Source organism: Mesitornis unicolor, unplaced genomic scaffold (genome assembly GCF_000695765.1).
Source record: "Mesitornis unicolor isolate BGI_N332 unplaced genomic scaffold, ASM69576v1 scaffold4738, whole genome shotgun sequence".
Taxonomy (NCBI): domain Eukaryota; kingdom Metazoa; phylum Chordata; class Aves; order Mesitornithiformes; family Mesitornithidae; genus Mesitornis; species Mesitornis unicolor.
In genome coordinates, this window is record NW_010202393.1 from 12,611 (window position 1) to 27,688 (window position 15,078).

The 15,078-nt window shown below is 47.7% G+C and overlaps 1 protein-coding gene across 1 annotated transcript in view; it reads right to left on the reverse strand.

Annotated features, from left to right (window-relative positions):
* Positions 1 to 15,078, reverse strand: part of LOC104545275 (voltage-dependent N-type calcium channel subunit alpha-1B-like) — a gene marked incomplete at both ends in the record, with an annotated part of 87,672 nt that overhangs the window by 3,985 nt on the left and 68,609 nt on the right. Inside the window, 7 exons of the mRNA XM_010190371.1 lie at positions 1,680 to 1,715; positions 3,370 to 3,480; positions 4,015 to 4,141; positions 5,263 to 5,390; positions 6,285 to 6,394; positions 7,649 to 7,756; positions 9,452 to 9,560. Of these exons, the coding sequence (XP_010188673.1) occupies positions 1,680 to 1,715; positions 3,370 to 3,480; positions 4,015 to 4,141; positions 5,263 to 5,390; positions 6,285 to 6,394; positions 7,649 to 7,756; positions 9,452 to 9,560 (729 nt within the window). The remainder of the gene's footprint in view (positions 1 to 1,679; positions 1,716 to 3,369; positions 3,481 to 4,014; positions 4,142 to 5,262; positions 5,391 to 6,284; positions 6,395 to 7,648; positions 7,757 to 9,451; positions 9,561 to 15,078) is intronic.

Here is a 15,078-nt window from a genome sequence, read left to right on the forward strand (position 1 = left end):
CAGGACATCTCCAGAAATGACTACTTGTGTTTGCTCTTGCTGTTTTCAAATCATTTGTGACCAAACATCTGGACAAGGAGCACAGTAACACTGCCTCCCATGGACACCACTGGACCCCGTCCTCATGCCAGTGACAGATCAAGACTCTGCTCCCCTCCCTTTGGGTTCAAAGCCTTACAAAGATGCTCTGCACAAACCAAGACAAGCAGATCGCAGGACAGCAATTCTCACAGCCTTTCCCTTCCCTACTGCCCAATCACGGGGTATAAAGCTCAGAAAATTAGGACAGTTCCCATGTGTCCTAGCCTCCAGCTGGCTCTGCGGTGGAGACAGGGCTTCATCCATCCTCTGGAGGCTTCCCTGGTCTACCACTTCACCAAAGCTGTGGAGCAGAGGAAAGATCTCAGAGCCTGGTGGTCCAGCCTGATGGGGAAGGAGATCAGGATGTCCCCCGGTCCCTCAGCCCTTATGTTTGTTTGAATTCACAATCCAATATGTGCCTCCAACGACAGCTCCTGCAGAACATTTACCTTGCTCACTGTAACCTTTCCAAAAAGCCCTGAATTATTTTTACTGCCGATGCTATTTTGTTTGCTTACTCTGAAATTCAGATCTCCGCTGCCCCGTGATATTTGCACAATGCAAAGCCCGTTGTTTTGCAGCTCTGCTGGTTATTTTGAGTGGAAAGAACCACTCTCCCTCCCATTGGGGTTGTTTATCCTGGGTGCAAAGGTGTGGTCTGGGCTGAATTTTCATTTGTTTCTCTCTCCCTTGCTAGGCAGTTGCCCAAATTTTGGGTCTTCCCACTGGAGGGCAAGGTGTGCTGCTAGAGCTGGGAGGATTGGCAGAGGCACAAGGAAGGGACTGGTGAGCTAGGGGAGCACAGCATGGCCTGCAGCATCAGGGTCTGACCAGGGTCAGTTGGCAGGACCGTGTTTTTCTGCATTTGTCTCCTCTGGCGGCCTTTACTGTGTGGGCAAGAAATTAAACTGGAGAGCTTCGTGTTTGTCCCTGCTTACTGTTGAGACTGAAGATGGACGAAGGCAGAGAGGTCTAAACTGAACAGTATAATGGGCAAAAAAGTGAAAAATAAGAATGCTTTCTACTAAAAACACTTATCCAGATTTTCAAAATCCACATAGGAGCTGCCAGGAAGGAGACAACAAAAAGTGAGCCCAATAGATAAGAAATTAACACTTCTCTTTGGACTTTGGGCCTGATTATGTGCTTTTTCCAGGGACAGAAGTCCCCACTGACACTAATGGGAAGTGGCAAAGCAATGAATACCCTTTCCACAAATCCTGACAATGCTCTCGTTACATTAACGGGCCATGCACAGGCTCCCCACAAGCCTCAGGAGACCACACCATAACCCTTCAGAGAGTTACTAATTGCTTCTTCATTACCAAACCGATTGCTTTCACTTCCTAAATTCCTGTGCAACAAGGCATACAAAAAACAAATAAATAAGCAAAACAAACAAACAAAAAGTCCCTGCTATTATAGCGTGCGGCGTGCAACTGGGGATCGAGGGAACTGCAGCAAAGTGGAAAGAGGTAGCGACTGCGTCAGTGCAACATTGGACTCCAAATGAGAAGGGGAAAAAGTAAAGGATTAAGGAAGGTTAATTATTTCTTAACATGAATTTAATAGGATACAACTTAGTGCAAACTACATACTGCTAGGTAACTCCCAGGTGACCGTGCTTTGCTCCTCTGCAAACAATTCGGACAAGATGAGAGACATTATTTGAAGCAGCCCCACAGTACAGCCATTGTCAGACATCACGGCAGATGTGCAGCAGACACGATGACGACAAGGGAGGGAGGTGACGAGGGAGGAGGACAGCAAAGAGGGAGGGAGGAGGTGAGATTGAAAGCATAGGAAGGTTTGGTTTTTTTTTAAAAAAAGTGGAACGTAAAAAGACAGAAGAATGACAGGCAAACAGAAAGGGAGACATCCCAAAACAGAAAGCATTGCAAATAAGAGTTATAAGGAACTCAAAGTTTGGGGGGAGCAGAAGCAACACATGAGAGGGAGGGTGGAGGGGGAGACACACACAGAGAGTACATCAGTTATTCAGCTGAAGCTACAACCACCAAAAGATTGCATTATTAAATGAGGTTAGATGTGCTCAGATATCAGGGGCCTGATTCACAACTAAATCAGACAGCTCCCACGCAGGGCAGCCGTGCCCTTGGGAACACACACTGCAAGAGAGACACTCGCTCCTGTGGATACCTGACCACAACGGCGAGGAGCTTCCCAAGGACAGGCTGGTGCTGCTGGCATCGCTGCTGCCAACCGCATCGCCTCGCAGGGAAAGATGCTACCTGTGGTCTAGAATAAAGGACAACTTTGTTCTGGGAAGTGAGTGGGGGGAGTGTGGGTTTGCTGTGGGGGGAGTGGGGGTTTGCTTTGGGGTCTGTTTCTTTTATTAAGCGTGTTGAGTAGTGCTCCTGATAACACAGAGAATCCCAGCTCTCAAAGACTGCCGCTTCTGAAGCCAGCTGGGAAATTTGTTAGCTGATGAAGCGTGGCTTGTGCCAGCCTGAGCACATCAGCAAGAAGATCCTATCTGTTGGAGTTATGGCTGTGTATACAGCACACAGGCTTTTAATTTTAGGGTGCAGCATCCTATCTTTCATGTTCTGCTTCCCACAGAGAGCAATGGGCACAGCCCACACCCACGGGCTGCTCACTCCTGGCTGCCCTTGAAATGAGAGAGACACGGCTATGAGTGGTGAGATGTTCTGACACATGGGAAGTGGCACCGTGGCTGGAGAGCATCCCGGACAACAGCTGGCAACAAACTTGTGAAATGCCCAAAAATGACCCGTGAAAACCATGGCATCCTATGCACTAAGTAGTGGCCACAAGTTGCTGTAAAAGCCAACTCCAACGATAAGACTTTTTTGGAACAAGTTAAACAAGAGAAAACCTCAATGACATTTTACTGACCAAAGCCACAATACAGCATATGCTAAATACTAAGGGAAAATAAATAAAAACAGGGAGGCCACTTAGTATCTCAATGCAGCCTTCTAGACACAGGCTCCCTGGTATTTGCTGTGTCTACTACATCCATCAAAGAGAATCACAGCACACCTCCAGCTTTTTTTACGGCTAGGGCACAGGAGCATGCCTTGACTGTCTGGCTAGGTAGACAGCATGCAACTGTCAATGGGAAAATTATGCCTACCAGGACATCCTAGCACAAAGGCTGGTTACCTGTCTCCAGGTTCAGCAAACATCATTTAAAACAAATATTTACAAGTAACTTCCAACAACACGGCAAGCAGAGAGAAGGCACTGAGTTCTTGACCTGCTCTCTCAGTCTCCTGCCGTCAGCAAAGCCTCATTGCTCACCTGAGTTTCAGCGGCCAGGCGTGGCATGGAAGCCGCCCGCCCCTGGCTCTCCAGGCCTGGTTGATGCTCTCCGTTGGCAACTGTGGGGCTGATTTCCTTCATTTCTACCACCTGATCAAAACAAGAAATGGTTTGAGTAGCAAGAATGCGAGCATCACCTTTGAAACCATCATCTGACCAGACTTCTGCTAAGTTTGATTTAATTGTGAAGAAAAGCCGGGAGGAGAAAGAGTAAATTAAGAGCCGTGGAGTGCCCAGGTTACTCTATCTACAGTGCTATGTTCAGGAAGGGTAAGAGTGGGCCAAGCTCTTCCACCAGCTGTGGCAATGAGCTCCAGCTCTGACCCATAGACCTCTCCTCTGAGTTTGTAGACTAATGACAATGAGATTGGGAAAATGGGACAACTAGGAAGAGATAATCGTAAGTAATCTATCACAGCAGGCGTGTAATTCCAGGAAAAGCTGTCCACGTGTCCAGCTATCAGGCTTGTTTTTTCTCCATAACGTTCAAGCAAACTTTGGGTTACAAGAGAAAGCAAAGCTCGTCTCAAGGGACAGAAGACCTCTTCAGCTCTCAGGAAAGTGTCTAGGCTGTTGTGTGTTAAAATCTACCTCATTTCACCCTGTCTTCACCTGTTTGCTCACCCTTTCAATGGGGATTTCTTCTGAGTGGCCTCGTTCAAAAGCTGGTGTTCTGGTTTCATAAAACACGTCCTGGGTACGTTGGGTCCCCCAAGAACTGGACTCTTTGATCCCACCCTCTGGGGGTGGCCTGTCAGAAGGAAAAGAGGAAAAAAGAGTAACTCTCTTGTAAAGAGGTTTTGCTGACCTTATTTTGATGAAGGTAAACTGCTCAGATACCCTTTGAGGTTTCACTTGTCAATCCAGTTACAGGATAGGCACAGCTGCTGGTGAAGCTATAAGGTCTCCTGAGTTTTGCCAGGGCCACTTCCTACATAATCTGAAGATCCCATAAGCAACAAAGAAACCAACCAAGCGAGCAGTTGTTGTTTGTTTTGGTTTGGTTTTTTGTTGTTGTGTTTGGTTTTTTTCCCAATAACAAAGGGAAACAAACTTCTACAACTTAAGTTCTGATGAAGAAAAATGAAGAATTTTGGAGTTCAGGCAAATTATGGATGCTACACTAGTTAGACCAAGAGCCCTAAATGCCATTGGTCAAACAAATACTAAAGCACATTCATGAAATGTATGGTGGTACAAATGGCCATGGGTTTGACTGTTGAATCCAGTGTTGGGTTCCTCATCAGGGTTATTTGGGACATTTAAACCTCAGATGGCTCTCACTAAAAATCCATAGCACTTGTGACTCAGAGGAAAGTCACCTGAAGAAGAGCAGGAAATGGAGAATTGATTAGGGATCGCTGCTACAGTAACTGTTTGTTAAGCTCTCTGTGGAGGTATTATTTTGCCTAAAGAGCCAGATTCTGTCGTGGAAAGTCTCAAGAAGCTCTTGCTGTTATGAAATGTCATGAACTTGAGGATCTTGTTTGATCCCAAGGGCCTTTTTACTCCCAAGAACTCAGTGCATTAGTGATTGGTGGGTTGGTGTTTCCTTGGTTGTTTTCCAAAGATCCCAAATTCCTGTCAGTAAACTCACACTTAACACTAGCCACAATGGAAAGCTCTCTAATTAAGACACAGAGGAGACCGTTGAGAAAACATGCAGCTCTGGAGAACCCAATGCTACCACCACGTGGATAACTGCACCAGAGGTGGCAGTGGGAAGCAGAGCCACCCTGAGGCATTTTGGTGTCACCAGCTGTGCTGCCCCATCTTCAGAGCAACTGAACCAGCAGTGGTTGGGGTTGATGTGTGCCCAGCATGTCCCTCCTCTGCATTACAGCGTTGGTGAGGAGGTCACGAGATACTCACAACGCGCCCCCGTTGTTGAGCGAGGCTGAGCTCTTCTGGCGCAGGAACGCCTTGGCGTTGTTGAATGCTGCGGGCTGGGTCTGCTCCAAAGTGGCCTTCAGGGGGTGGAAGAGCGACACCGGTCCAGGCTGCAGAGCACAAGGAAAGGTTGTCAGAGACAGAACTGTGTGTAGAGAAGATGGATTGCAGTATATTTTCTAGTTAATAAAATATCCACTTTGTCACCCTGAAAGATCAGCCCAGCAGAAAGCACAGCCCAGCCTGCCCATAGCTGTACGAGGCTCTGGAGGACACTTGCAGCCCTCAGCTTTGCACAGGACAAAGTTGGGCTGCAGTCTCCTTTCTCTCTAACAAAGTATCCCCCTGGTCACCAAGGCGCAGCAGGGATTTCATGCACCAATGTAACCAAAGGGGCTGTGCAATTTGTGACACTGGGTCTGCTCCAGGTCCCACGTATGAGGCAGAGAAGTGAGCCATGCTGGACATCATCTGGGTGATCGTCCTGAAATCAGCAGGTATTTGTCCTATCAGAAATTGTTGGGTTTTTCAATCCCAAGCCAATTGTGTGCGAATATTTTCAAGAAATTGTAAAAATCTTCGAAGCTATTAAAACCAAAAAGATTTTGAATATTTCCCATTTTCAGAAGTAAATTAAACATTTTTTAGCCAAACTATCATCAGCTTTCAATAATTCTTTGGTGTCCCAAAGAAATCTTTTGGTGTTCTCCAGTCCTTAGGCCACTCTGCAAATTTTGAGTGCCAAATGTCACTTGACATTCTTCGGAAAAGATCTTTCCAAACCCATTGGAAAAGGCAACTGCAACAATTATTTTATTTTTTGAGAGAGACACAGACTTCCAGGAGAAGTTTCCATTTCTGAGACAGCATTTTCAAATCCTGCCTGGAGAAGCATCCCGACTTTCTGGATGAGATGTGACAGTGACTCTTATGAGGGCTGCCCAACGCCAGAGAAGAAGCTGTCCAATAGGGAGGACTGAGAAGGACACCTTTTGGCTGAGTACCTGGCACAGGCCTCCAGGAGGCTGGACTTGGTCCCTGCTGTTCTTATTCTGCTTGTAGAAGTCAAATATCATCAGCGCAGCATAGACCTTCCCCACGGTCATCTCATCGGCTGCCAAAGGATGGTGAAATGCAGCAAAGATGTTCAAAAGAAGAGAAAAATAAGTCAAAGAGCACAAGAAATAACCGCAATTTGGCATGAAAAACGAGGAGAAGGAAAAGGTAACGTTAGAATAATGAGGCAAAACAGACACAGAAAAGTGGGGGAAAGAAGAAAAGACAAAAAAAGGGTTACAACGGACTTCTCCTGGTCTTTGCCTGTTGCTGCCTTTCCCATTTGAGGAGGGGGCTCCTATCTCTCGCTTTCTGTGGGAAACATTCACAGAGACCACGTAGAAAAAACACACAGGCAGGAAAGCTCTGTGGCATTGTAAGACAGAAGAATTGCTAAATTAATACCAGATCCACAACCAGCTTTTTATCAGCAAAGAAGCCTTATTCCTATTCCTTTGAATTACAGTCAACCAGGGCATACTGGACTAATATACCTTTAGAGAGTATTTCATTTTTCCAGATGTCTCTTTTCACCCTCGCAGCTCTGCTACCAGCCCTTCCCTGCATGGCAGTGGAGCATGTCCCATAGAGCAAGGAGTTAAAGCAGCAGATACACAGGCATCAAGAGAGGAGGGGAGGAAAAGACTTAAGTAGTCAACTCCCACTGATTTGCACTTCAGCTCCTTCAATTTTCTTAATTAACATTGCTCTGCACTGTTTCTCATTAATCAGGAATCCACAGCCCTCGTCTTGGCCAATCAAGATAATGGCAAACTTTCAATTTTCTCAGCATGTTCGCCCAGGACATCATCAAGTAACATAAAGGCCTTCAGCCCCAAAATACCTCACTTGTGATTCTGTAAGTTCTCAGCAAACTTTTATTTTCTTCTCCTGGTTTTCTGGAGCCCATATGGTAGAAATTGCTCTCCTGTCCTGTAAGGCACAGGCTGGAGGCAGACAAAGTTACGAAAAAGCTCTGGAAGAGGCCACACAGGGCATTGGTCACTTCTTGGCACCAGGTTTTTCTTATTTTCTAAGCACAGAAAGCCTACTGTAATGCAATGAAATACTTGCCTAGATGTGTTCTCAGCTTCCCTACATTTACATGACCATAGCATGGAGGTGCAGTCTGTGAACCCTGTGGAGATGATACCTAGAAGCTGAACTGCACTTGGTTAATTTGCGTTCTTCATCCTCCAGATGACTGAGCACCTGGATGGGTGCAGGGACAGGGCAGGCAAGGAGGGAGAGACCTACTCTGGGCTGCTCAGGTGGCTGGGATGGGTTGGGTGCTTACTGATGAACCACTTACGTTTGTGAGGAGGCACCAGCAAATCCAGAGTCTTCTGGGAGAGATTGGGCCAAACCAGGGAGATCTCCTTTCTCAACTCAGCATCGCACTGGTGCTGTTTAACACCCCCTGCAGAAAGGGAGGGGAAAGAGGCACATGAAGAGCAGCCAAAGCCCATGTCCCGTCAGTGCATACCACAGAAGTCATCTCTCCACTCCCATTTCTCAAGTCCCGACCCAGCCCCAGCCCAGGCTGATGTTCCAAAGGGCATCGGTGACCTCCTCAGTGACAGAGGTCTGTGAACTCAGTGCAACCATCATCGCCTCAACCTGCTGACTCTTGGCTGTTCTGGGGGCTTAAGCTTAAGCTCCGACTTACTCTACCTGACTACAGGTGTCTGTGAATTTGGGCTGTTGGATAAACCCTCTTTAACACCAACTCTTCCTGAAGTTTTTGGCAATGAGGTGTCAGCACGTTGCTGTACCAGCAGCATCCAACAGCAGCTACACTGCAACGTAAACCAGAAAGAGCCAGCTGCAGTGGCATCATTCAAATGGCTAAAGCAAGGTCTCAATACCCGGGGGGCAAAGTGATTAAAGGATATGAATGCAGCGCACAATAAGCAATTAAGTAGCTCATCTGAATGACAGAGATTATTTCTCAAAGAGAGAGGTAACGGGAGGAAGTTCTGGGTACTCTGCTACATGGTGGTTTGAACTCCCACACGGAAACTCATTAGGGAGAGTTTATTAAGGGCCTGGTAGTCCTGCTAAAGACTCGATTAAATGTAGCACACAAAACCTATTTAAACAAAGCACGGAGCAACAGAAAAGGTCATAAACTCACAACCCACAGCTGATATAAAGCTTAGAAAGAATCCAGCTCTATCAGCTGAGCAATCTTCTCCAGTTTCCTTCCAGTACGCGGCCAAAAAAAGGGGTCAGAGGAGCTTTTTTCAGGTCAAAAAGACTGTTAGAATTACTATTGCTGACACGTAACTAGAAGTCTAAAACAATACAAACTCTCAGCATCCTTATCTAGAGGTTATTACTAAAATACGGTGCTGGGCCCTAAAATCCCAAGCAGTCCTAATCACATCCTTAGAAATGAGCATCTGATATTTGGCGTCACTCCCTAGGGGAGTCCCTGTGACCTCAAAATTTGGCTTCTTCCAGCAGTGCCTACACATAGCATCAAAGTTTAAGCAACATATGAGGGAGGTAATTAATACAAAGAGGTAGAAAGGCTGGCCAAAATCCACTTCAGAAAAGCACAACATCCTCACCCTGTCTTACCTTTTGCTTGTAAGAGCATTGTTCCCTCTTGTTAGCCTTTAAATTAGGTCCAAAAAGTGCTTTGGCTGGTCATGCCTTAATTCTGACCTCAGCCAGCCTGATTAAATAGTGTAACGACCCAGAGAAAAGGCCAGTGTATTTTATCTCATTGCAATGTTTAATTGGGAAGTCAAGTAAATGCCTGATTAAACACTTAAACAATTTTTTTCTCAAGGTGGAATGTGGTTCATGGCACTGCTTTGCTGCCCGCAGACAGCAATTGGAGGGGAAAGGTAGTTCTCCCCTCATGGTGGAATAGTTTAGAGAAGAGGTGCAGAAACTCATTTCTATTATACAGCAGCAAGCAAACACACAGGGATTCTCCTCTGAGAGCTGCAACTGGGATGGCTCACGCTGTCCCTATCTCATTGTCAAGGATGCCAGGATGCAGCCATCCCAGAGTCCTCTCTGTTGCCTGTTGGGAAGACACCAAGCCAACAGACGACATATTGGGGCTTGAGCCCATGGTCAGCCATCACCCCCCTCTCACCTGAGGCGAGTTTGATTTCCAGGGCAGTGCGGATCAAGGCCATCAGCGTGGAGGTGAAGTGGACAGTCAGATCTTCAGGAGAGATGGGCATGTTCATCCGGACCAGGCGCTGGGGAGAAAAACACGGTGGCTGTGAGCAGGGGTCAGGATTCCTCCCCCCCACCCCTTCTTCCCCCCAGGAGCCCTTTGAAACAACCAGATCACAAAGGGGCTTAAGCTTTTGTGCGCTGAGCTAAACTGCATCTTCTCCACAGAGATGTCAGTTCCTTTCCAGGAGCAGGTCTGAGATGTAACAGTGGCTTTAGTGGTTAAACAACTGATTTGCCAGCATTTGTACTGCATTTGAATGCTCCCATCCCATTTCCCAGCCTGGTACCCTGCTTCTGGCAGTCTCCAGCTACGTCTGTAGCCTCCAGTCCTGTGGCTGGCACCCATTGCCCCTGCTAAAGCAGCATGCTCAGGAGATACAAACCACAAAGCCACCTCTGCCATCCTTTCCTACACTTGCTACCGTCACCTCTATTCTGGCTCCACACCAAAAGCTATAACAACAAGCAGGACCTCACACCATTGAATGAAGTTAAGATGATTTTCCTCCACCACCCCAAGATGTGGCTCCAACCAGAAATTGTAGCTCTTCCAGCCATGCAGGTGGCCAGAGTGTAAGGAAGACAATTCTGGTGGCAATGACAACAGGAGGTGTGTGAGGGCTTTGCATAGGAGCTCTGCAGTCTCTGCAGCGGTGCCACGATGATGCATTTTGTACACATATAAAATAAGGCTGACGAGCCCTGTGGTGCAGCTCAGGTGCTCTGGGAGAGCTTGGGGCTGGCTGCTGGTAGGTAAAGGTGTACAACATCCTTTTTATTGGAGACACTTGGGTTCTGTCTCCCCTTTCCCTGCTGGCACCCCAGGAGCAATGAAGGCCCTCTCCCTTCCAGTCAATGATCTACACAGCTCCGTTTGGAACTTAATCACCAAGAAGGGGCTGGATTAATGTGAGTAGGACTATAATCTTACCCAACTATGTTCTTTCAGTCCCTCGGGATCAATATCTTCAGAGATCTTCAGACCTAGTAGCAACTCCTTCCCCATCCCCAGTCAGCTCCACCTCTGACAGGAAAAATCCATAATTCCTGTGAGCAGCGAAGCACCTGAGATAGTTTTGGGCAGCTGTGGCTCCCCTAACACTGGCAGCACAGCATGGCAATACAGAGAGAAGCACTCTTCAAGCCTTGCTGATAACCTTAGCAACGCGTTTAAAGGATAGATTTCTTCTCCTTCAGCAACCTAATGATTTCTCAGCTCCTCAGCTTTCACAAGCTCTTTCGAAACTTCCTTGGCCACAGCTGTATCAGACAAGCCTCTGTGTTTCCGTTCTTCAAGGTCTGTGCAACCCGAGGAAGTCACCAGGCATTAATCTGCCTCAGCAGAGCCTGGAAAGCCAAGTGTGAGCTTGGCCGGGGCCCCGTGCTCGGGAGGGAATTTCATCCATGTCTGAAAGCAGCTTACCCTGTTATTTTGATCCTTATCGCAGAACAGAAACCTTCTCTTTGTTTAACAACAGCCCCACACGCTGTTCAGAAATTGAAGCCCGATCAGCAGCAGGGTGCTTAGGCAGGGGGTGCAGAGCCAAAAGCCCCCCTTTAGCCCCGCACACCACAGTCCCAAGCAGCATTCATGGCTGGGAAGTTTTTTGAGGGATGCAGCATCGCTGGTGCAGTCCTGGCTCCAGGTGCCACTGCGGGGACCTGGGGACGCCTTGCATGGACCCGCTCACCCCCCTTGCTGGGCTAAGGGAGCTGTGGGGTGCAAGCACCTGTGCTTATGGATGGGATTCGGTGGCGAAGGGAAATGCCCTGATAACTTCTGCCAGCCAAGGAGAAAATGTCCCTCCTGGAGGGAATGTGTGCTGGTGCTGGCAGGGGCGAACAGAAGGCACAGGGCACTGGTCCAGTGCAAAAATCTCCTTCTGAAGTGAGCTGACATTCAGAGGAGCCGAACCTCCTTATTTATCTTATTACATGTCTCGGGATCTCATTGCATGCTGCAGGGACAAAAGACTCGTGTAACAACCTACCCTGTCTCCTGAAGTCTGAGACACACCACTGTAATCTCAAAGAGCTTTCTTAAAGCATGCCCAGAGGTTATCTCCCCTGTCTGACAAGCCTCAGAGATAGGGAAATCAAAGCCAAGACTCTCCTCCCTTTATAATTCAATTACAGTATCAAATGCTGGCAATGCCACAACTATTTTTTTTTCGGTTCACTTGTGTCGAATGAAACAGGATTTTACCTCAGACTTCAGCCCTCAGCACACAGAAAATTACAACAGAATTACTACATAGAGTCCACAGTTACCACTTACTGTATCCTACTGAATCCCACGGCAGTGGGAGAGAGAGTTAAGGGATGGAGAAAGAAGATGCATGGATGCAAACAACAAGCAGATGAGAAAAAACTCCCCCCAGGAGAGCTCTATCCTCACAAAAACTAGTGCCAAAATACATTTTGGGACTGAGACATCCCAAGTCCCCCCAGCTGACTTTCTAGACCAAATTCCCAAAGGACATGGGTGCAGATCACAGGCCACATCACGGCCATATGCAGCAGTGCTGTGTGAAGGTCTTTCCTTCTACATTTTAATCAGAGACAAAGGATTTAGAGGGAGATTTCCAAGGGGGTACATGCAATTGCACACTTGCAGAAAGGTTGGCTGAGCAAAACTCCCTTGTAAGCGCTGCAAAGAGTTGTCTGAAGAGCCTTTCTCCAAACCAAGCTGCTTCCCACCCTCCTGCCCTCCCCACACTGCCCAGTCTGCACCATTTAAGCTGATGGTCTTGATGATCTCAGAGGTCTTTTCCAGCCTCAATAATTCTGTGATTGTTATTTTTTTTATATCCCAATACGCAAACTGGTCAAACAGGTCAGCCTGGACAGCTTTAAGTGTTCAGGTGATTTTATAACTGGGGAGCAGGAAAAAAGGTACAAATTCCCCCTGGGTGCCCAGCCCTGGTAAGAGAAGGGCTGCTCCTCTTCCTCCCTTCACCCCCAAATTCCTACTGCAGCTCTGAGGCCAGCAGCAGATGGAGTCTCTGCTCCTGGTTCCTGCTTGGGGAACCCTCCTCCAGCCCTTGGTTTTAATTAGGTGGTTTCGGAGGCATCCCCCTTGCACTCGTTAATGTTTCTGCAGGAAAAGGCCCCAGAGGCAGGAGCTGCAGTATGGTCTCTGGAGTCTCCTAATTAACTCTGTGCAGATAGCGAGGTAGAAACAGATCGCTGCGGTTACTTGTGTGGTTAGGAGGGGTGCAGACACCCCTTAGCTTCTGGTAATGATTTCATTGCAAATAAACAAAGACATCGCTAACAAGAAACCAAATCTTTGTGTCAGGCGAATTTGGCAGAATTTGCGCCCTCCAGCATTTGGTTTCTGCAGATCTTCTGCTTGGAAACTTCTTGGACAATGTCTGAATAGGCAGGGAATGCATTAAGGAAATGGGGAGAAATCCATCAGGGTGTCAAAAGCCCAGACGTCTCCTGCTGCCTCCCCGCCTGACCCAGAAAGCGAGCATGGAATAGAAATATCTGAACAGAAATATCTGCACTGCAAATCCCATTCACTGACATGCTTGTCCAAACGTTAGCGGGAAGAGGAGAAAACTGAGCTAGGAATGCCAGGAAAACCAGCTGGCACCCTGATGGAGTTGAATTATTAAGAGCACCCCGCCAGCAGCTCCTGCAACCTCTGGGACAGGAACTACCCTGGGAATAATTCCCAAACATGAATAAATTCGGGACAATGGAGCACTGCTTGTGGGAAACGAGGCTGAGTTTGGTGAATAAATTATTTGCTATGAATAATTCAGCCCGACCTAGTTGTAATAATTCTACTCTCATTTAACTCTTCCGTTGGCTTCAGTGAGGTGTGCCATGGCCTTCCTCCCTCCCTTGGCCAAGAGAGAAACCAGGTCTGTGCCCCCGAAATGTGGGCTCTGTCCCCCTCACACAACCAGACCTGCTGCACAGGATGGTCATCTCACCTTCAGATGGTGCAACCCTGCTCCTTGTCCAGCAAAAGAAATGGGGCGTGCAAAGCTGTGCTTGACAGCACCAAGGGAACCACAAAACAAAGTGAAGAGCCCCCTCCATCTGCCAGCATCACCCTGCAGACCCCACACGGGGCTTTGCCTGGAGCCAGGCTGGGCAGAGGTAGAGAGGTGTCTGCTGGTCATGCTGTCTCCTCCTGGCCCAGGAAAGGGAGCTGAAAAGGCAGCTCTGAAGAGCAGCAGTTTGGGTTATCACCTTTCCTGGCATCACACTGCTCCTAGGAATCACACCCCCAGGCTCTCTCTCAAATAAACCCTCCTCCCACCACACTCTCGCAGACATCTCCGAGATGCCTTGTCAGCACTGTAGTGTTGAACAGATTTAGAATCACAGAATCATTAAGGTTGGAAAAGACCTCTAAGGTCATCCAGTTCAACCATCAACCCAACCCCACCGTGCCCACTGAACCATGTCCTGAAGTGCCACATCCACACACTTCTTGAACACCACCAGGGATGGCGACTCCGCCACTTCATGTAGCAGCATCATGGGCATCTCCTCTTCCCATTTACTCTACAGGCACAGGCAAAGCTCTGTGGTGCAAAGAATGGACCGACTCCAGGTCCTACCCTTACTGCTACTGCCGAACAGCATGTACATCCCAGGATGCTTTGCTGTAAACAAACTGAGTCTGGCTAAGAGGCCCCTAAGTCTCAATACACACTGCGAGAGAGTGAAAAAACACCACCACCCTCCTCTGAAAATGGTACCAATGAACCCATCTCAAGATACCAAAGCAAAGCCAAAATGGTTTTCTTCCCTATTTTCATCTATCTGGGTAGAAAAGAACCTTTAAATTAATTTCCTACACCCTTTTCTCCCCACCCCAGCACAGGATAGAGCTCTCCTGGTGCCCGCGCAGCACAGCCGGAGGACCCCACGCATGCACCTCCGGGCAGCAGCAAGCCACGCACACCAAACTGCAGAGGTTGGTCATAGCGACCATGGAGAACAGTTGAGAAAGAGGGACCAGAAAACAGCAGAAAGGAAGGACAAGCAGCCGTGGAGGCTGCAAAGAGGGAAAAAATCCAAACGAAACGGCAGCGTGCTCACACTGAGAAGTCAACACAAAGACAAGGGGAAAACACACAAAACCTTGGTGAACAGAGAGGATTGGGAAAAATATATATGGAAAGAAAAAGGGTGGACATGTGGGGCAAGAGAGCTTTTGCCTGACAGAGCAGTAAGGTTTTTGAAAAATCACTTGGTTCAGAGCAAGGGAGCAGAAACAGTGCAGAGACAAAGCCCTGGCTAAGCTATGGCTGCAGGATGAGGGGAAAAATTCAGACCTGATCAGAGTTCATGTTTCTGTTGTCCAGGGCTCTCTGATAATGTGCAAAATTAATCTGATCAGCTCCAAGCTCAGAGAAATCTGATGTCCAGTCTAAGTTTGAGCTGCTTGACTTGAACCCATCTCCATGGCTCAGCCATACACAGCCACCTTTTACAGGTTTCTTAGTAGATGGGTGAAAATGAACAATTTCTTAAAAAAGAAAATAAAAAATGCTGGGCTTTCAGCAG